This window comes from Ambystoma mexicanum, chromosome 8 (assembly GCF_040938575.1).
Source record: "Ambystoma mexicanum isolate Mex_15411 chromosome 8, UKY_AmexF1_1, whole genome shotgun sequence".
NCBI lineage: Eukaryota > Metazoa > Chordata > Amphibia > Caudata > Ambystomatidae > Ambystoma > Ambystoma mexicanum.
In genome coordinates this window covers 44,063,593-44,086,663 of record NC_090929.1, presented here as the reverse complement: position 1 = coordinate 44,086,663, position 23,071 = coordinate 44,063,593, and the positions used below count along the sequence as shown (strand labels likewise).

General features: G+C 45.2%; 1 protein-coding gene across 14 annotated transcripts in view; it reads left to right on the top strand.

The window, feature by feature from the left end:
* FNBP1 (formin binding protein 1) overlaps positions 1-23,071 on the top strand; it is a 1,284,153-nt gene that overhangs the window by 1,185,965 nt on the left and 75,117 nt on the right. For 11 of the 14 annotated variants that reach the window (XM_069609253.1, XM_069609251.1, XM_069609250.1 and 8 more), the window contains one exon: positions 5,280-5,438. In XM_069609253.1, the coding sequence (XP_069465354.1) occupies positions 5,280-5,438 (159 nt within the window). Of the gene's footprint in view, positions 1-5,279; positions 15,342-23,071 lie in introns of those variants that run through there. The other 3 variants (XM_069609255.1, XM_069609254.1, XM_069609248.1) reach the window with 1 other exon arrangement.

Here is a 23,071-nt window from a genome sequence, read left to right as displayed (position 1 = left end):
AGGTGACCTTGTCCGCATGTGCTTTTGGTACTTTACCATGAACGGTAAATAACCGCCACACCCAGGACTCCCGGCGAGTGCTGGTAGTATGAGTTCCTCGACCTCATTCTCTTCATCCTCGTTCTCTACATCCTCACGCGTGTTCCCCTTCTGCAGGCCCTTGGGGAGGTGGTGGACGGTTTGGGGGTGGTGCTGAGGCTGATGTAGCAACAGCAGCCATGGATGCCATTAGGGTTGATGCGGTAATCTGAGCTAGCGCACTAAAGGCAGCAAAGGTCAATCTGCAATAGCCAGAAGTACAATGAATCAAGGGGTGCGCCTCGCGAACAAATCGAACACCCAAAAAGGTTAAAAAAAGTTACAAAAAGTATGTGGAAAGCCAGGCCCATTGTCTGGAACATGTGAAATGGTGATTTTTACTGTAAAATAATTTGAATTGTCTAAATAAGTTATTTTAAAATGTTGGCCATTCGGACAGAGTCCGCAAATTAGGACACACGCTCAGCGTGGGTGCGGTCACATGATGACGTCGGGAACTCATCCACGAAGGAAACGGGTGTCCGCAGAACAGCAAATGCGCAGGAGCGGTCGTGCCCATGCGCATGGTTGTTCTACGGACAGTGTTCGCATCCTGAAACTAATTAAAAGTGCGACACAAGTAAGACGGACAGTTACGGACAGGCGCGATGTCCGCAGGACTTATGGGTATGGTACGCATGTGCGTAGATGTCCTACAGACTGTACAGCCAGGTATAGTGTTCTTAGGACACCTCCATTTTGTTTGACTACGGACATCCCAGACACTGCGCCTGTTATACGGACAGTTCCATCTTGGTTGCGAACGGTACGGATAGGTATAGTGTCCTTAGGACACCCCCATTTTGTTAACTACGGACTGGCCGGACAGGCGTGCCGTCTGCCGACATTTCAGCTGCTTTCTAAAAAAAAAAAAAAAGATACAAAGAATTTCCTTACAAGAAGCATTACATTTATTTATTATATATATATATATATATACACAAATTATGAAAGAGAGGGGAAAGCAGAAACTGATACAAAAATAGAGGAATTAGGGTTTTGGGGAGGATGGATGGGAGTCGATGAAGGGATGGAAATCTCATCAAAACGTTTATTTTGTTCACGGTTTGGGGATAGTTCACTGGGACATGGAGAGGGGCACAGGTACAGGTGGGACAATGGTACTTAATTTTTTATTTGATGTGGTCCTCCACTAACTGTTTCAACCTATCGAAATTTTCCTTAAGAATGTCTACTTTTTGTTCAATGAGTTCGAGAGTCTTTTCCATTGTGTCTTTTGGAGTCACATTTTCAATCTTTGTGTGGTCTGTAAGAAGTAAACATATATATGTTAAATACACATTAGGTAATGATTATTAATTTCCTTTTATAGACAAGTGTCTACCATTATTATCACTCTCTTCAGACATTTCCTCATGTGGAAAATGTTCTTCCAGCCACTCCAAAGTACTGCACATTTCTGTGTGAAAAACATAAATATATTAATTATACTGTACCTCACACATAAAGTACAGCAATATATACCAAAATAATCAAGTTTACTTACTAGTTTCTGGAAAGTTGTAATCGTTGTGTTGTGTAGGTCTACTGTTGCTTCTAGCTCTGCAGTTTCTGTGAGGTAATCATGTTGGAGGTATATCTTTTTTGTTATGGTATAATCCATTTTATTACATATCGTATTTCAATGGCTGGTTGATGTGTTAAATATGTAGTTTCCACTGCTTATTTATTTATATATAATGTGTATATGTGCTGTTTTTTCAACTTGCGTAGTGTTTATATGGTATGAAAGAACAATTTCAAATACCCCCTGCATGTTTGGATAGTGTTGATGTCGTCCGTGCCCGTCCGCGGACATCAAAATCATTAGCGGGTTGTTCGGTATGTTCTAAGTTAATTGTATATAAAATAAGGGAACCCTAGTACACATCTATCAAATTTACACTATGAAAATGGATATTCAGTAAAAAGACTTTGTTATAGAGATGTTATGGTTAATTTGCGCTACTAAAAACCTATGAAATTCAGTAAAAAAAACTTTGTTAAAGGGACGTTATAGTTAAGTTGCGCTACTATAAACCTATGAAATTCACAAAATAAAACTTTGTTAAAGGGACGTTATAGTTCCAAGTAAAACCGAAAAACCCTTGAAACTCGCCAGTTAAGGTAAGCTAAGCAACCACCACCGTGCAGTGCTAAGACTAACACCCAGGACATCAAAGATGACATCACTTACCTGTAGGGAAACTTACCTGTATCTTAGTTCCCCATCAAGTGATTCTACATTGAATTGATAAACAGCCTGTACACCTCCGCTAGGTGATCAGGATTCAGGATCAGCGAGAGTATTGAATTAACAGGATCACTTGATATATGTCTTAAAGCCCTGAGGCCATCTCTCCCATAAAGTGACAGTGTCATATTCTGCAGTTTTCACTTATCTGTGCCTACCTCCCTTCTGGTTTTCATTTTCTGCAATGGTTCTCATCTAGAAATGCAGTTTAAAAGTTAAATATGCACATTTTGGAATTAAAATGGTCAAAAAACAATAAGTCAGATATGCAATATTTATTATGTTATTTAGGGCCTTAGTGGGCTGATTTCATGTCAGTAATACTACCAGAGGTAATTACCACTACCGCAGACTGTATTCCTGAAAATCCATCCAATTAAGATTTTCCCTGTTAGGCAGAATCCTGTGCAGTGCCCTTAGGGACCACTACACCTCATTAAGACTACAGGTGGCAAAACAAGTTTTACCTTTTGTACAAGCCTGTACTACTAGGTTATAGTGGTAGCAGTAGCAGAGCAGCCAGGCTTATCTCAAGATTATATGAGCAGTAGCAGAGATTACACAAAGGGACCACAATTACTTTGACTCGAGCAAACACTGACTCAAGGTTTCAGGTAAAAAATATAAGTACATTTATTTTTAAACCATCAGTTATAAACACAACACCTCTATTAAACTTTAAACAAAACCACACGTTAAATATACCACACGTCAAAGTATACTTTGAATACTTACTGTACAAAGTGAATAACCAATTCACTTTGTACAGTAAGTCTCAGGGTAAGTACCCTGTGTTTGAACGAACCAGTGTTTACGAACAAAACACGATACCGCGGATGCGGTTGCAATCACTTTTTGACAGTACTAAATAAACGCGTATCCGTTACATGAAATCCTACCGGGGCAAGAACACACTTAGGACCTGGGTTACCCAGAGGGAGTTGGAGGCAAAAATCACAGGCAAGATTTAGGTTAGGCAAACAGTATCGAGAAACACTCAGAAACAGGAGTTCAAAAGTCAAAGGGTCGGAGCCAGGTTTAGGTGACACTGAAGGCCTGTGCCCAAGATCACACCGTTGGACAGTTCACAATTCCGTAGAGCCAAAGAGTGCTTGAATATTGTCAATGTTCGGAAGCAAAAGTTATAAGAAGGAGGGAAGACAAGGACGAGCCTTGAGGATGAAGAAAAAAGGATTCACCCAGTTTCCTCGAGTAGAACGCAGTACCTTATTTCCACAATGCAGCTGGTGCCCTGGCAGTTGTTCCTTTTGGTTTCCCGCAGACCCACGATTCCTGGAGCTTCGTTGTGAAGGACGACGTCTGAAGGGGGTCTGTGTAACACAGGGATGAAACCGGCAGCAGTGCCAACGAAAAGGTGTGCTCCATAAAAACAGGAGAGGCTTAGCAGGTGGCTATCCGGACCACTACAGCAGTGTGCAGCGATTTCGACCACGGCAGAGATCTCTGGCTGAAGAAGATGAGCTGGTTATCCCCACCAGGCTCAGGGGAAGAAGACTCCGGACTGGATCTCCTCTTAGTCGTCGAAGGGTAGAAAGCTCAGGACTGCAGCAGGGCTTCACCAGGACGGGGTAGTTGCAGCAGCCATCGTTCTCTCCGCTTCTCTTCGGTTCCTTGTAGTTCCAGAGGCGACTCTTGACTTCTAGCCCAAGAGACCTGCCTTTCATGCGCAAAACCCCCATTCACACAGCCTGGCTGTCAATCACGCAGCAGGGGGGTTGTCCAACCGGGACAACCACCTCAGCCAATCATCGCAAAGTGCGACTTGGGTTTCCTAGGATACCCTGTGCAGGGGGTGACTACACCCCTTCCCCACATTCAGTCTACTTAGACACCCAGGCGCCAAGAAGAGGGCTTCTCTGCATAAGCCCGCCAAAAGACGGTGAACAAAGAAGGCGAACCTAGTTTGCCGCGCAAAGTAAAACACAAGAAGGACTTTAACAAAAAGAAATGGCGAATAAACCCAACCGGAGCCAAAAGAAAGACGATTTGGTCAAGTGGGTTCATTCTTAAGGCTGCAAAAATAGCCAAAAGTATTACCACGTTTATCTAATATAATCACGGTAGAAAAGTAGGGTAGATACCACTGCCACCAGCCAAGTCTAAATGTTAAAAGAGCAAAACAATGCTTAGGGAGACGGACAGAAAAGTGGTACAAATTAGCCCTTTCCAGTACTCCATGTAAGATGGTGTGTACTTGGTCTGTGGTTAAAGTGACTATGTAAAAAATGGCAACTTTACCTTTCTCTGGGGGACAGTAGTCAGCCCCAGTGAAATGGAGTCAGAGGGAAGTCTGAAAGACAACCCTGGGTTACTACACTAAAGGTGCTGTGTAACCCATACAAGAACAAGGGCACCTGGAGTGGTGTGCTCCAGTGCCCAAGATCACACAATGAGTAAAAACGCATAGGTCATAACACATGTAAGAGTGAAAAAAGGATGTACACTCTTACCAGGTGGAAAAATAAACTCCAAAGCTGCTGGTGGACTCACTAGTTGAGGGAAATTAGCCCTAGAAGGAGAATTCTCCCTAACATTCCCACTTGCTGTATTTTATAATGGTCAGTGGAGGAGATCTGGGCAGTGGGTTAATTTAATGATATTCACATAGTACCTTCTGTGTTGCTAGCTTCTTCTCAGTTGGCAATGTCCCTATTCTACCCCTGGCTATTGTTTCTACCTAAGCACATGCTAAGGTTGTAGGAGGGCGGGATGGGCATATGGAGTTCATGCATAATAACTGCTCTGCCTCCAGGTAGTGCAGGGTTTACTCAAGGTTGTGGCAATGACTAGCCCTTGTTTTGTATGCAAGATCCTAGTTGGATGTGCCTCCTGGTCTGATCTGCTGTGTTCCATGCAATGTACTGACACTGTCAAGCTGGCAGCCACTGCACATTCCGATGCTGACTTTGCTGTTTTCCGTTTATAGGTCAGAACGAAGGAACCATTGCAGTAGAGGAAGGAGAAGTGTTGAGCGTAATAGAGGAAGACAAAGGCGATGGCTGGACGCGAATTCGCAGAAACGAAGACGAAGAAGGATATGTTCCAACGTCATATGTTGAAGTCTTTTTGGACAGAAATGCCAAAGGTGCTATGACTTACATTTAATACTGTTTTTCTACCAACATTTTATTGTCTTCATATAGGGAAGAGCCAACTCTTTGATCCTTACCTCTCTTGTTGGGGTGGTGTTCAGTCTACAACTCCTTTTGAAGGGAGTACCAGCAGCATGACTTCTGACTCGGGATGCTTATCCGGCTCTGCAAGGGCTTGATGCCGAGGGTTCAAGTCCAGAGAAGGCTTGAAATGTGATCAGCTTTTCTAAAAGCAGTTAGCCTTGGGCTGCAGGCAGCATCACACAGGGCGCAGTCTAGTGATGTAGGTGAGATTGGGCGGGATGCAGAAACACACATCTTTCCTGTCTGCTTCTCTGCTCCAAGAGGTCCTGCCACTTAACCGTTTCCGTTCTATTAATTGCACAACCCCTATCAATGGACCTCATGGGACAGCCATCTCAGGACTGTTCACTTGTGTGCTATGTCGCTAATGCTACTGCACTTCACAGTGTTTTTGGACACTGCGCCATTCTGCCCACGGAGCATTCTTGTCTGTGTTCTGGAGAATTAGAGACCAGAAGCCTCGAGCTGCATATCTCTCTGTCTGGTCTGTATCACCTGTGAGTAGTCATACCTGCTCTTCTGTAGGAATTTGCCTTGATGTATTGCATCAATCATTGACAAAGACAGCTCGGCACAGCAGGCGCATTACTTGGCATCTAGTGATTGGATGAACTACACCTACAATCTTTGCCACAGTTACAAGTCGGGGCTGTCCGCTGATAAAACAGGATAACCAACGTTATGATCCGTGGTGGCATATGTGGGTAGGGTCTTTTGTATAGGGTAACACACTTGGGACTTCTTATGAAGTCGTCTGTAAGCACTACCAAGGATGCAGTCAGCCCGCTGATGTACATTAAAAAATAGCCGTCTTTGGAGGAGAGACTTTTTATAGCGTGCTGCCTGCTGGCTACCATTGGCACCATCAGAGTTTGGGCTCTGCTTAAGAGGTTTCCTTGTGGTGCAAGCATATGAAGAATACAGCCTTTAGCTAAGAGGGCTTGCTCCACTCAAGTTAGTTGGGAGTTAAAACTAGCTTTTAATGGCCCTTTTCTGAATAGTTAATTTCCAAGTCTGTGTCATTAAGGAGAGACTCCCATAACGGCAAGCAAGATGAATTATCTAATGTCTTTTGCAGGTTTAGGATTCAAAACATTTCTATAAAACCATAAAGTGCCAGTACTGTACAAATAGAATAAATAAATAAATCAGCAAGAGGAAAGAAGTACAAACTTCCCAAAAAGGAGGTTTGGGACTGGATAATTTCTGACGATCATGGAAGAGTGACTGAGAAATGACAATGGATCCAGCCAGATATCATGGTTCAGAGGATTTAAAGGAATAATGCGCATACACCGCAGGGTCCCAGATAAATAAATGGAGTTCTTTAAAGGTTCACAAACTCAAAATGGTCCTTAACGCTTTATTGTGAGGGTGATATCCATTATGAGGAGAGGAAATATGATTAAAAACATTTCTATACAACCATAAAGTGCCAGTACTGTACAAATCAAATACATAAATAAATCGGCAGGAGGAATGAGGCAAAAACTCCCCAAGAGGGAGGTTTGGGACTTGATCATTTCTTACGATCAAGGAAGAGCAACTGAGAAATGGCAATGGATCTAGCAAGATATCAAGGTGCAGAGAATGTAAAGGAATAACGTGCATACACTGCAATAGCCCAGATGAGTAAATGGAGTTATTTGAAGGTTCACAAACACAAAACGGTCCTTAACGCTTTGTGGAGAGGGTGATACTCTTTATGATGAGAGCAAATATGAGAGTTGCCACATTTTTACCTAGGAGGGCCCGCTTCTCTTTAGACCCTCTCTGCAGCTTTGCTCCTCACATGCTCTACAACTGCAGGGAGGATGTGTTTTGGATTAAACAGGAAAGGATCAGGCATACAGGTGCTGTGATTTGCACAGGCAATGGCTTGAGTACAGATTTGATTAGATGCATATAAGCTGTATCTGAATTAGAATGAATGGCAAAACAGTGCACCTCTAACCATGGCCATTGCTAGTAGTGTTGCTATATCAGGAGGTTTGCAGAGCGCAACAATACCTCATGGATGCCACATAACCTTGCTGGTGGAATTCCAACCTTTCGCAAGCAGTAGCCCACATGGAAGTACAGATTCATGTCTGTGCCGTTGATGTCTTGGCAGATGGCAAGATCCGGACGGTTGGTATCTAACAAATGTCCGCCATCTGTTATAGATACATCTCTAAGATCAGCTTGGTGATTGCAATGTTTGAACTAGCTCTGTGCCATTGACCTTTGCTATTTATGTACTTACGTACGCACATATGTACGTATCCATGTGTTTTATAAAGTGCAACCCTATCTGGAAAGTGGTGGAGCGCTGCTGTGGTAGCACAGGAGCTGCGATGGATAAGGGAATCAAGGGAGTGGAAGACTCCACAGGGGGAGAAGTAGGGTTGAGTGGAGTGATCAGCCATTGAGAAGATGTTCTTTGAAGAGTGGGGGCTTCATGTCCGTACTGAAGTATAGGATGGAGGAGGCCAATGTTACCTGTGTTGGTGACTGGTTGCAAAGACATGGTGCATAGGTAGGTTTTTCGGCCAGGTAGAGTGGTGTTTTATTTGTAATTGCTTAGTAGGTGATGCAGACATCCTTGAACATGATGCATGCTTGAAGAGGTAGCCAGTGTAGCTCCTTGAGGGTGCTGTGGTCGAATGTTTTATATTCCTGAGGTGAGGCGTGCTGCATGGCTTTCAGAGAGGCTAAAGAGGCATCTAGAACTGCTGAGAGTAGTGCTTCGCCACCGTCCAGCTAGATCACCAGCTCTTGTGCATTTCTTCTTGAACTAGGGGTAGGGAAGAAAGGCTTGACTTGCTGGTACCATGCTGCTTGAGTCGTCTTGACAAAGTGTGTTTTGAAAGAGACATCTCAGTCAACGGTGAACCCAAGAGATGTTGCGATGGGTGAAAGTTGAGGTGTAAATCCTTCATTCAATTCTGGACAATGCGCATTTCCACATTGCTGTCTGGAGGACTCAAAAGTGGGTGGGCACTACTAATGCTTACCTCTGCATCCCCTACATCCAGCAAGCTGTCAGCATCTGTGGCAAACCCTGCAGGTGCCCAAAAGGCAGATTTCCCTGCTCACAAATGCATTTAGAGTCGCTCCATCATGCCACCCACTCAGATTATGTTTTTGCCCTTGGCTCTTTATCACAGTTTGCTTGTGCCAAAGAGCAATGAGTCGGACTGCTTCATCCATTCGGATAGTAGCCCTTGCAAGACTCTGTTGAATGGGGCTTTCACTGAGAAATGAACTCCTGCTTCCATTTTTCCCAGATTGTCATTGCTTGCAAGGATGTTTGGATGTGGTCCCATGCCTTTAGAGGATTTCTTAGCCCAGCCTAACAATAGACTCCTCTACAATAACAGTGCAGAGCCACTCAAGGTCTGCTGAGGGTTCGTAAAATCTCCTGCATAAAAACATCCTAGAATGGAAGGGCATTTTTCTTTTCTTCATATCTTTTTCCCTCTTTCCAGGGGAATCCGGTTCCAATTTAGAGGGAGCATGCAAATGTAACATTTGAAGTCAAGAGACTGGGGAAGCTACTCGTTCCCATCACCTGTGCTCCCCCACAGTAATGGTGTGGATGCCTCACCATTGCATGTAACTTACAGCTGTCCATCGGGCGGGTGCTGAAAACAGGCAAGTGGGCCCCATCATCATCAAATCAGGAGCTCAGTAGCTTGGTGGATCCTCACTTCTTCAGCAGCTATGCCTCTCTCAGTATTCATTTGTTTGCCTAATCTTTGCGCCAACATGGATCCCTTACTTGCAGATTGGAAGTTGTAATTCCTTCACTCCTTCCCTATACATCCTCGTTTCCCCCACGATGGAAACGAGTTTCAGAAGGTAGTCCTCATGCCATGCTATTCCAATGGATTCTTGTTGGCTTCTGATTTCCAGAGATACCCAGTTAGAGAGGCGGGATGGGGAGAGGTTCCTTCCAGGTGACGCAGGCCAGTTCATCACCAATCTGTTAATGTTGGTGATCAGGCCCCTAAGTAACTTAGTTTGAGGCTACACTTTGGGTTTTCCATGGTGGTCGTTAAGTTCTGGAACACTCTCTACAAGGAGTCTGTAGAAGAGTGAGTGGATTCAAGGCTTGCCATTGGGCCTTCCACCAAGCATATCAATTAAGGAAACATGCTCCCTGGATGAGATTTGTCGGGTTTTCCTCTCTGTCTTAGTGTTACGCACCGGTCGCATACGGCCACTATGTGTGCTTTGACAAATGTGTAATTGAGGGATGCTGTTGTGTTTCTTCATTTTGAAGGGTGTTTATATTTGGGTCCTCCCTTAGGAAGCCCACCCACCCATTTTGAGATCTTTCTGTGGGTGTTTCTTTTCTGGCTCAAAAACCTTTTGAAATGAAAATAATTCTGGAGTGTAATTTAGGAACTTGTTTTTCGGTTTGCTCTTATTTAGGCAGATCAGTGCATTTCTGGTTCGTACCACCCGTCGGCCCTAGAGGTTGTTCTTAATGACCAGTGTATTCTCCAGATCCATCCATTTGTTTTTGCCTATGATTTTGTTAAATTTCAGTATCCTATTGGAGATTTTTATCCCAGGTTTCTATCCTGGCTGACACTGTACAGTACACCATGTCTTACTGTTTGGCAGCCACAGGAGCCCTCCTCATGCTTTTACAATACACTAATCTGGGGATGTTACTTCCAGATCATAGACTCTGTTTACTCAAACCCTCCTTAAAAATATCTTTTAGTGATTAAACAAAAAAAGATATTTGAGTAGGAACTAAATGTAGCCCCTGGGTATTAGAGGTCAGTTGGTATGTAGGAGCTACCTCAGTGTATCAAGGAGCAAGTACATAGTTTCGTTCAAATGTAACCACCACATTGCATATGGTCATTATGCTTTAAATGTCTTCTAAATGTGACCTAATGCTCCTTTATGCACATTTCCAAACATACAGAGTTAATGTCACGTAGTGTTTGGGACCATTTGGCCTTGCAAGTCAAACATTGGTTCTAAGAGCTGCTGGTCCCGAGCTAAGCAGCGCTTTTAGCTATAAGCAGGAGCTAAAGAGGCCCCAGAAATGTCAATCCTTATATTGGGGTCAAATTAGCTCATAAATCAACAGCTAAGGAGTACTGGACATAGCAGAATATAAGAATCACTCACTGTTGTGACTCTTGACTAAGCCTATTCGCCACCTCCCGCGCTCGCTGTAGATGTGCTGCAGTATAAACAGAGAGAAGGGACTGAAGGTCCTAAAGGACTAAAGAAGCCATCTTTGGATGCCAAATTGCTATCTAACTATCGCCAAATTTCTTTACTCCCCTTTTTTTAATGAAATTGTTGGAAGCCGTGGTGACTACTCAGCTCTGGGCTTTTTTGGAAGACCAGATGCTGGATCCCTCTCAACTAGGCTTTCGCTCTCAAATGGAAACGGAATCTGTGTTGCTTTCTGTGTTGGATGATCTAGCCCAGATCAAGGATCAAGGCAGTGTGGGTGGTCTTATTTTATTAGACCTGTCTGCCGCCTTTGACTCTATTGACCATACCATTTTACTTTCTCGACTACAAAGCATTGCCATCATTGGCAAAGTCCTTGACTGGGTTCAGTTCTTTTTGGAATCTCATAAACAATCGGTTTCTTTATCCTCCTTTAGGTCATCTCCAGTCTCTTGTGGGGTCTCAAAGGGCTCTGCACTTCCCCTCTTCTCGTTAATATTTCTATTCAGCCTGTGGCTCATCTTCTTTGTTCTTTGCTGATGCGGACAATACCCAGATTTTATTCCGTCTTGACCTCGAGCGTGATGGTACCGCAATTCATCTGAAGTCCTGCCTGGCGGCAGTGAGTCATTGAATGGGGTCTAACTGGCTAAAGCTAGCTTGCACTAAAACGGAGGTTCTTGTGGGGCCACCTTCTGTGCCCTCGCTGTGGTCATCGCATTATTGGCCATCTGAATTGGGTGCACTACCTGCTCCTTCTAAAGCAGTAAACAATCTTGGGGTAGACATTGTAGCCTCTCTATCACTAGAAACCCATGTAAGTTCTGCTTGCAGAAAGGGGCTTTTTCAATTGAAAACTGCAAAATGTGCTACCCTTCATTCCTTCTTGCTACCATAATAAATGGGAGCCTCAGTTATTGCAATGCTGTATTACTTGCCCAACACGTGTACCTACTTGATCAGTTACAGGTGCTACAAAACACTGCAGTCCACCTGACTAAGATCATTCCTTTTGGAATGTTGGTCTCATCAGCCAGGTGGGATTTAAACTGGTTACCGATCAAGGCTTGCGTTCAGTTCAAGGCACTTTGCATTATTCATCATGCCCATTAAGGTAGAGGTTGTTTGGCAATGCAAGAAAAAACGGTACCCCACTGTCCCAGTCGATATCTGCACTCTGCCTCGTTGGGCTTGCTTAAACTCTGTTTGAAGCAGTGTGGGGGTAGGGCTTTTTCTGTGGTCGGCCCTAAGCTATGGAACTCGCTACCTCCCCTCTTCGTTAGATTGATGACTTTGATCTCTTTTGATCTTTCCATCTTCATCTAGCGCTTTGATGCCATCAGAGATGATTAGCGCTATATAAATGATTGATTGATTGATTGGTCATGGAGCTGGCTGGCCCCTTGATCTTCCTGAGACCGTGCATGAATGCCAGATCCCCCTTTTTCATTTTCTCTTTTAGCTTTGAATGGATTTTTCTTGCGCGCTGCTCTACACCCAGGATATCATGCAAGTGCATAGGAGAGGTTTAAATGGATATGGCAATGTTTTGAGATCTGCTACAAGCTTTCTCTCGTTGGCAGTAGAGAGAGGTCTACTGACCAAGAGAATGGCAAGTACTATGGGTGTGAAAGTGCTTTTCCTTGATCTCTATAGCTTTATCCATGTCTGAGCTCCTTAATGAGCACTGCCAGAGCTAGACTTCAGCTGGTCTGCATCCACTTAACGTACACACCGCTTTCAGAGTAACAAATGGGAAATTCCAGCGCTGATGTCATATTTTGCGTTTTTTTCCTGCATCCACCGAATAATAGCATGGTATCGCATGGCGCTGAGTGCGTGCTCTGTATTCTCTAGGAGCTGTCTGAAGGATTCCTACAGAATCGGATGCTGAGCATCACCCGGCCATTTGTGGCAAATTGATATTTAAGTGGGAGGTGTGTTAAGCACTGGCCTTAAGAGCTGAGGGTTGTGCTAAGAACATACATAACACTCCCTTCCAAACATATCTCTGCCTTTCTTAGAAACAGCTCTGCTTGTGTCTGAGATCAGCAGTCTCCCCAAAGTGCTGGGTGCTTTACTGAGTGAAGGGGCCACTAAGACCTGATGTAAGGCACAGTACCAGTACTTATGAGATGAAACAGTAATGTACTTATGAGATGTGAGCCTTAATCAATCGTTCAAGTGACCTTCTTGTTGACTGCGCTTTTCAGGGCCCCAGGTCTGAGTTAGGAACATGTACAGTGTCCGCAAGCTGACCATAGCAATCTCAAGCTTGCTGGTCCCTCTGCTTGTGGAAGGACTGGGCTAAAGAGACTTCATGCCCATGGTGAAGGCTTCTTGTCACAGAGAATCCTGCAGCACATGATTGCAGTTATCAAGTCATGCAGTCTGCTTTCTTCCAGCAGTGCCTACCTCTCCAGATCCATTCTTTCCCGTTCCTGCTGCTTGAAATGAATGCTGGGAGGGATGTGCTTATTTGCACTGTTTTGGAAAAGACTGGTGCTCCTGGAACAACATTGCCTAGACTTTTGAGGGAAAACAAACTGCAAGGTTTGCTGAGCTCTCCCTGGAGTCAGTTCTCTGAGTGAGTTTGAAGGTGGTGCTGATAACATTAGCACGTACGTTACATTAAAGTTACATTCAGTTTCAAAGAATCTATAGGCATGTGAGGTTCAGGTGCAGGAGCACGGAAAGGACAAGAAGAAAACAAGACAGTCTATTCAAACAGCAGGGGTTTTAGGGCTTTGCTGAAAACCTGGTATGATTGTTCCGCTCTAAGGGAAAGAGGTAAGGAGTTGTAGTGTTTCACTGCGATGTGAGGGAAGCTTGATCCTCCAGCTTTTGCTTGTCTGACTTTAGGTAGGAGTAGGCAGTGGGCACAGTGTTCTAGTAGGTCTAGTAGAGTGAGCTTTGGCTATTTTGTTGGGTGAGGCAGGGTGGGGCCGTATTGGAGAGACAGGAAGTTATCAAGACAGTGACTCTATAATGTTCATCTACTGGAAATCACGATGGACTGGTGTCCCGTCACCACTCTGAGAGCCACTCACTCTGGTGCTCACCAAATCTGTTGGGAATTATACATTTGGCACGTCAGCCAGGATTCCGCATCAGTGTACATGTGGACCCAGGGCGTGACGGCTAATTCAAGAGGATTCTTTCCTACCTCCAGCCTAAAATGTGAAGGTGTCTCTGTCAAGTCCTCGTGAGGGAGGATGGCCTCAGACATCACTCATGGACATCAACCTTCAGTGTCGATTTGGCACTTGAAATTGGAACATCTGTTGGTGAGGCCAATAACTGACAGAAGAGAGGCAAAGTTTTCAGTCTTGACCAGTATTGAATGAGTGGTATAAAACCGGCTCTGTAAAAAATGGAGGGATCATTGACGTAGTGCTGTGTCATAGCATAGTCCTTGACAAACAGGCGAATGCTTGTAGAGCTTTAAAACACAAAGACCAGCAGCTGTCAGACTCCTCAGGAGAAGTGCTCTCATTTCAAGGGTCTTCCGTTGGCTTCCATTGGAATTCATTTTCTTAACATACAAACATAAAGGCAAAAGCATTTGGGGAGAAGGAAAGACTATCTATCGGGCTGAGCTTGAAGATCTTATAGATAAATACAAAAAGATGATGTCTGCAGTATGCAGGAAACACAGTGCGCGCCTCATCCTAGCAATGCGGAGCACTGGACTTCCAAAGGGTAACTAGTGGGGTGGCAAAATGGAACACCTTATATTTGAGATCCCATTTTAGGTAAATGGGCTATACCCGTAACAAAGTTTAGGCAGGCTTACTTAATTGTCTGCTTGAGGTAAGCAGCCTTCAACAGCCTTCCCTGCTATTCTCCAGTCTTTAGGATGTTCTTGCTCAACCAGGGATTTACCATTTGTAATCTACGCCGGGAGGATAGCCTGATCCTCCACCTAACACATGTCTGGAGCATGGCTTCAGCTCTACGCATGAACAGATTTGTATCAACTCTGAACAGTAGTGTTGCATATTTTCTCCCATTATTGAGCATTCAGGCCCAGTTTACTGCCACATTGGGTGGCGACACACTACCCAAAGCTATGACTTCTGTGTGTGGGGTGGAAGGGTAGTCCCTTTAATGGGATCAGTGCCAGACTCTACAAATGATAAACTAGAGACTAGAATGGACTGCTCACCAATATGCCAAAATGTTCCCAAATCACCCATCCCTGGTGTCAAGACTGTTTCTTCCAGGTGCCACAGAACCTGTACAGATCACCATACTTGTAGATGTGCTTATTTTATGTACATTTGAAAAGGTGCTTTATATATATATATATATATATATATTATTTTTTATTTTTATTTGTAAAAGCATTTTTTACCCTTTGCTTTTAAAAACAGGTTTTATGTCCCCGAACAGGCTCATACTGATGTTGTAACCCCTCCCTGTCCCTGCATCTCTGCTGACCTTTTCTGCTGGTTCTAGTGCATGCACCCACCTGTTACAATCCATCCTCTGCATGTGCGTTGTTAAATAATTGAAGGCATTGTGGCTTCCCTTTCTGATGGTCTAATGGGATCAAATGTGTTCAACCACCCCTCACTCCTCACCAATCTCCTAGCTCAAATAAAGCATTTATTTTCTCACGTTTGCATATTTTAATTTCTTTCTACCATGTCCGCGCGAAAGGAGTTGTTCTGCTGAGAAAAGCAGATTCAACTCTAGGGTCTGGTTCACCAATGTAAACATATATGACCCGAATCCACTAGAAATCTATGATGCTTTTTGTCATGTCATTTCCCAAAGAAAAAGGGACGTTATACAGGTAGACTCATTAAAGAACAGTTTCAAGGGTACATATAGTGTCGATGAACTTCTTGTGGGAATAGGTGTATCCTTGAAGGAGCAGAAACCAGACGTCCATTTAGTGAGGGAGCAGAAGCAAGCAAGAACCTTTTGAGGGGAGAGCAGAAAGCGGGAGATGAGCAGAAGTGGTTGGTGAACAGCAAGAGTGAAAGTTACTGCGGCAACAGAGACGGGAACAAACTGCTTTTGAACTTTTTCAGGGTGCAGAAAGCAGTGAGTGAGTATCTTGAGCCCACAAGTGTGTGTGTGTGTGTGTGGCATGTATGTGGGTAGAGTAGGTGTGGCATGTATTTGAGTAGAGTAGGTGTGGGTAAAAGGGCCTGCATTTAGAGACCTTTTAACCGTAGTCATGCATTCGATAGCTCAGTGGCTTAATGCATGAACGATGCAGATCTGTGTGTAAGTAGTTCACAAATTTGAATCCCTGCTGGTCCACCTAGTGCCTCATCCTTCCAAGGAAGAGAAAAAGAGTACTCTTGAGTTTGACAAGTTCCACCCTTTATGTTTAGTTCTACTAATACACAGTCAGTACAGAGGAGGTTATTATTCCAACTCATTCTGTGGCTTTCCTAGAGACTGCCACCGAGGCTGACTGCTAGTGTCAGTCAGGATGGTGATTTACATGAAGAGCACACCTCATAGTGAAAACTGTACTTAGTGTGCCAGGTCAGCCGACATACTTAAATGTGGCCTGCTTTTTAGTGAAGGGCTCGGTCTGCGTCCCACATAATGGAGCTTTCTGAAATCTCAGTACATGAAACTGCTGTAGCCAAAAAGGCATACATTTCTTAAGCACAGTTAATCAGGCTTCCTACTCCTGAAGCCACACTGCCAGACTACCACATGTGCATTATGCCGAGTGGATAGCCCACTGAGTCAAGTGCCACTTCAGACATGGGACAAGCTTCTAGTGCACAAGTTCTAACACCGATTTCATGGTGCTTAGTAGTGTTAAGAATCTGGCGTGACGTACTATATAAAGCAGAATATTATCCCTTACTGTTTAGACCTTACCACATGAATGCCAAGCAACTGTGACTAACAATGAAAAGCTGTGCAATCTTTCTGCTGATCCATACCTTACTAACATGTACTAGGCCAGGTCAATCCCGGGAATCCAACCCTAGCTCATTTGCTCCCCTGGACCACCGGACTGCCAACCAACCATCACTCGCTATGCTGATTTTCTTACTAACTCGAATTAGCCTCTTAAATTTCAGCCAAGCCTTACTAAGACTGTCTGCGGCGAGCCATCTGATTGGTAACCCAATAACCCATGCTTTACTTCCTAAGCTGCTCCACCTGATAACTCGCCCATGCCTTGCTAGGCTAAGCCACGTGACTGCTCACTTGTGCCTTACTTGCTTGTCTGTTTCATGTGACTGCCAACCAATCCCTTACTTTACTAGGTCTGGTAATTTGACTGTTAACCCTCAACATAAATGCTAACTCAAGCCCAGCTTCCTATCCTGGCCTGCCAGTCTATATGCATCGCTCATGGGGTCTGGTTGTTCATCACTTGGGACATGCTTACAAAATAAATAGCTGAGTGAAGATGACTGTTCTTTTTACAATATTTTTTGTCCCCTTTTTTACCATACGTTTGATATGTTTGGGATGCCAGCCCTGGGAAGGGGATGGGACCGGCTCACTTACTGTGGACCAACTAAAGATGAGACACATGCTCAGGTCATGCCATTGCACTCCCACACTCAGAATTACTGTTTTTGCTAGTAATAATCCCTGCTGCAATGGGACAAAGGCATTCAAAGTGTGCTGCACAATTCAGGTGGCTACTATGCTTGACTATGCTTGTTCTGCTAGCTTGTTTTTTCGTTCGCAGTCCCCATGCACTATTGTGCAGACCATTTGTGACCGCTCAGTGGCCTATGCAATGCATTTTCCCTTTGGTGACTTTGCACTGTGTTCCTGAAGTGGGAAGACCATTTCAGGATTCCTCCACCGCAACATTCTATACATTGAACGAGGACAGGATTAGGGTAAGACTTTATTTACACAGACTGTCTGCCCTTAAGGCCAGTTCTGCTTGTTCGCTCGTCCGGGAGAGTCTCATTGAGTCCTAGGGTGGTGTTACACCCTAGCAACGGAGACCACAAAGTGCTTTTGAGACCATTAGTGCAACAGCTGAAGAGCCAGCTAGGCCTTTTTCCAGGTCTTGAAATGTCCTCCCAATGACCTAAAGCTGGCCATCGGGCCGAGTTGTCGCTCTGCTTACTCCAACGATCCCTGAGGATCTACTAAAGAGTGCCTGAAGGACGTAAAGTCTTGAAATTGAAGAAAAGAAAGGGCAATGAAGTTACCCTAGAGAAGGGTTCTTCCCTTCCCATAGGATTCTTATTATTATCCAAAATTGTTTTTCTGATATTTCACAATCCCAAGGAGGATGGCTTTTCCCTTGGGTTTGTCTTCATTTGACTCTCTGCATTTTTCTAAGTATTTACAATATCACTTCTATATTTTTAATAGTTACAAGGAGGATGGCTCTTCCCTTGGGTTTTCACAAGTACTTTACAGTTCTTTTTTGCCAGAAAAGGGCTATGGCTCTTCCCCTTTTTATGCACAATACAAAATGTGGGGATCTCTTCCCCTGTTTTCTCAACTTACCACAATATCTGCGGTGGTGAGGGCGTAACCCGGTTCGCCAGTCCCTGGTTTACTCTTCTGCCTGGGGTTTTACTTTGCTACTTGGGTGCGAATCCCAGACTCGCTGTGCGCTTGGTTTACCCTCCTGCCAGGGCTTTTTAAGTCCTTTCAATGTACTGGTGCAAATGCCAGATGTGTTCTCTTCACTTGCATTTGCTTGCTTCTGTATCCAGGTAATTATATTTCGGGCCACCGACCCTTCACCAGTTATGCTTAATGTCCCAATTCCCCTGTGTGGGCTTCTGCTCATTGCCAATTCAGCCAGAAGCGCACCAGTATCCCAATCTCATTCTCTGGGCTTACTGGTTGTCTTTGGCAGCTTCGGCTTTGCTCACGTCTCGCCGTTTCCTCTGCAGTTCATCTGCTGACTGGGAGCACGGCCCGTTGGCCTCTCGGTTTCCCACCTTGCCTTCTCCTTCGGTCGGCAGTTCCTGCTGCCCCTGTTGGCAGCGCAGTGAACACTCTTAGGCCTGGCATCTCTGGATGCCGTCTTCTCCCGTCTCTCGCTCCGGTCTCCAGCTTTCATTTCTCCTGTATCCCAAGCAACGTTGACAGGCTGCTGTCTTTCGTTCTGCTCAGGTGTTACATTTTTGAATGTCCTGGCACCTGTGCGCAACCTCCAACGACTAGACCGCAGTGTCGGCTTTCCGTACTAGCTGATTTTCATCACTCCACCCCTCTTCCTCGTTTCAGTGGTATCAAGGAGGGGGCAGGGGGGGAGTCCATAAGTCTCAGTACCTGTTGTCTTGGTGTTGTTAAAGGGAGAGGAATATATATAAGTTCCAGTACTTATTGTCTTTGTTTTATTAAAGGGAGAGGAACGTCCATAAGTCCCATCACTTGGTGTCTCAGTATTGTAGAAGGCGGGAGGATGGACATAAGTCCCAGTACTTGATAACATTGCTAGATTCATCACACTTCCAAACCTGGTTGGGAACCAGATTCTGTGCCCTGGGGCGGATGATGACTTATGCTGATGAGATTCAATTAAACCTCTTGGCCCCAACAGAGTCCTCCTTTCTGGAGGAAGCATCCAAGGATTAATGCTTAAAAAATCATGCGAGATGGCCCAAGTGGCTGCCTTACAACTTTCCGAGATAAGCACATGTCTCTGAAAGGCCGCCAATGCTACTATTGCTCTGGTGTCATATTTTTGCCATCTTGGAAGCAGTGGTATATATTGCAGCTCATAGGAATGAGAGGTGGGGGCGACAATTCATCGAACTCTGGTCTCCTTAGTTGCTTTCTTGTTAGGGTCAAGAGGCATAATGAGTGGCAGAAAGGTGACCTGTAGTCCTGAATGGCTTATTTCTTACAAGTTAGAATGTCAATGCACTCAAAACATCTAGGTTGTGTATTGCTACCTCAGACGATGACCGAGTACTGTTGGATGTAAGATTGGATGGGCTTTCTTTTCATTGAAATTGTGCGAGAACCTTAGTAATGAAAAGGAAAACTGTACATAGCACCACTGTGGCCTTATGGAATACTGTGTAAGGTTCCTAACAGTACGTCAGACTACTGGGAGCCATTCAGCTTGAAGGGCTTGTGTGCTAGCAAGCCTAGAACCAGATTTAAAACCCATTAAGGGACAGGCACTTTCGTAGGACGTTAAGTGGAAAAGGGCATAGTGGCCCTTCATTGTCTCATTATTTCAAAGAAAAATAATTTGCCAGAACGTTGACTTTTGCAACAATAGCAGAAAGGTAGTGCTTAGAGGGATGAATGAGAATTTCTCTGTCGGCCAGTCAGTTCTGAAGGACATGACATCATTCTAAGTTGCCAAAAGAGTTCACCTTCTTGACAAGATCCCAGTAGCAAAACCAAAACCACTTCCTCCTTTGCTGCAGACAGAACAGCTATGTTCCCATATGAGCTTCTTAGGGGGGCAGAGGTTACCTTTTCAGGTATAAACCTTTCAAGTTCATTTATTGTACTGAGTGGTGGAGAATGCATCCGTTCTTCTGAGTAAGGGGATCTGGCTCCTGAGAGAGCTCAGCAAACTGCCTTCTGAGAGCTGATTGGGATTTGAATACCAAATCTGGCGTGCCAAGGTTGGGTCCACCAGAATCAGAGAGGAGTTAACCAATGGCATGCATTTCTGGATAGTCCTCAGAATCAGAGGAGTCACAGGAAGGTCATGCAAGGCCTTTTTGATCAGCCTAAGAGAAGCAAGAGTGTTGAGGCTGAGGGCCAAAAGGAGGCCAGTTGGTGACACTTAGCATTCTGGTGTGTAGCAGATCGGGCTTTTCCCCGTAGGCTAGTTCTTAAAGGTCTGTTTGTGCCGAGCATGATGGAATTGCTTTGGCCCTCCAAATGTACTACCAAAAGCGTCAATGTTGATATGCCCAATCCCAAGTCACTGTTGGTAGGTTGCACAAGCCGAGGAGCCGAGTGCCTCTTGTTTGTTCATATAGAACAAAGCTGAGGTGTTGGCTTTAACGACTTGGACTTTATCAACTTGTTCAGAAGTTGATAAAAGAAAAGACTTCAGCACCAGAGTAATCGCATTTAGTGGCAGTTACCTGTTGTAATGGACCCTGTTTTAATGATCTCGGATCATGTGAATCTTCAGATTCTGGAGATTCCCCTCCCCACATGCACACACTATCCTAACTCTTAAGAATCTGCTGTGACAGACATCGGGTGATGAGGTAGATGGTTTGGCTGAGCTCCATGGACTGATCCCAATTGCTTGCCAGGTGCCAGTACAATGGCCCCTCTTCAGATTTGCCTGAGGGAGAACGAGAATGCAACAGTCTTGGAAGTCTCTGGAACCCCCCAAGTAGATGTTGGAACGTAGTTCAAAGAATGCAGGGCAGCATCCTGGATTGGCTAAATAATGTCCTGTGGGGAAAGTATTTCCCTAAACACAGTTGAGGACAGCCCGGATTAACTGAATCTTCCGAGTAGGCCAGAGGGCAGCTATTTGATGTTTATGGAAAATCCCAAGTACACTGAGATGTTGCACACCTTTTGCAAACAAGACGTGAATCAGCAAGTCGTTGAACTAGGATTAAAGATGTACACCCTCCTTACTGTGACAAGGCCGGGTCTCAGACTGCACCCCAAGGCTAAGATCGGATTCTGCAGCCCATGGCAACTGGCCTGCTAGGGCATTGTCGGAGCCATGAGCTATCTGGAAGCGGCACAGGGTTGTTGGGGCTGCAGAGCCCCTCTTTTTACCTAAGGCCATGCCCAGACCTGATTGATGCAATCTCGTAACTCTGAGACAGGCTTAAACCTTTACTCTGTGCAGAATGCGCGACCCCCCTGAATTTGTTCTGAAAGTATAAGGAGAGACTAGTTCATGTAGGAACCCTTCAGACTTTGGCAATAAAGGTGTACCCTTTCCTCTAGGGAAGACCTGGAGAAAGAGATGGCCTAGTACGCCTGATTGAACTTTGTCAAAACATGTTGAGGGAAATGCATCGCTCACGATGCAGTATATCGGAGGAGCCCAAGCTGCAAGCAGTGACGCCTATCTGAATGGACACATAGGAGACCAAAGGAAACAGTGTGGCTGCCTACGCTCACTGATCTCTGCATGCTAGGGTCCCCATGAACCATTCCAAAGAACTTGCCTGCAGGGAGGAGTGCAAACGGCAGAGTCACCATGGAAGTTGCATATAGAGCAGCCCTGTGGTGCCAAGGCTGGAAACATGGTGCAGAGCCGCTTTAAGGAGGCAAAACGTGTCTTATCCAGACCTATACAAATCTGATTTTGAAGGCATTGCAGCAAGATGCTGTCTGGGGAGAGCTGGGAACAGGGTCATAGCAGCAAGAGAAACCGTCCCAGTGGACCCGTCAACACCAGGAGGAGAGGCTGTCAACAGCCAATGGCTTGAGCCAAGAGCCTGATGCTGGAGAGAAAGGTCTTTGAGATCATCTGTCACTTTAAGGGGTGAAGCCAACACCTGTGGCAACAAATGAGACTGGGTACCAGGACCTGGACCCACTTAGCTGCTTGGAAGAGAGATAGCTGCTTGCCGTTAAGAAAGACTGCATATCCCTTTGTGACGAATCCCAGGGTATTGTTACATCTTCCAAGGGGGAGGCCCCTTTCCATGAGGCCAGGGAGGTGAGGCCGCTACCTGCCAGTCCCCCTGCGGGTGGTATTCAGCAGGTGGATCTGATGGGATGAGAAATCCTACATGGGATTGGTTACAATGGCCCTGGGAGAAAACCGTATTCACTGACCCCTTTGATGTCCCCACCTTCCTGAACCCCTACTCAAGTCCCTCTGATTCCCTGCACCACTATTTGTTATGGTTTAGCAGAATAAGACTTGGACGAGGAAGAGGGAGACCACCCAAGCCTGATGCACAATGAGGATTCCTTTGACGTGGAAAATCAAGCAAGGAGGCGAAAGCACACCGCGGAACCGACACAAATGGTGCAGTTGCCCAAAGGGAAGATAGACTCATTGTGATGTTGAGAAGCTAACCCTGGAGGAACAGGGAAAGAGATGCTGGTCCCTTATCGGGGAGCCCCAAGACTGGAGGCCTGGACACGGACGGTTACAGGTACCAGAGAGGTCATAATGAGGCGGACTTGATCAGTGACCGAGACAGGGAGCCAGACCAGCGAAACCCAACCAAGAACAAAGACGTGGGCAACCTAAGGTGAGAGAGATGCTGGATCTGCATAGCCATGAGAAGGAGAACACCGAGCGTGGCCGGAACGGAGAAGCTTTGTTCCACCTCCAGAAAAGACTGGAGACTGCCTGAGAGTTCCCAAAGGTAGGGAAAGGGCTGGACTAGTCAGGGGGGCATTGAAGGAGCCGAGAAATCTCATGAAAACGTCCCGAAGAGCCCAAGGGAGTGAAAGGGATCCTATACAATTT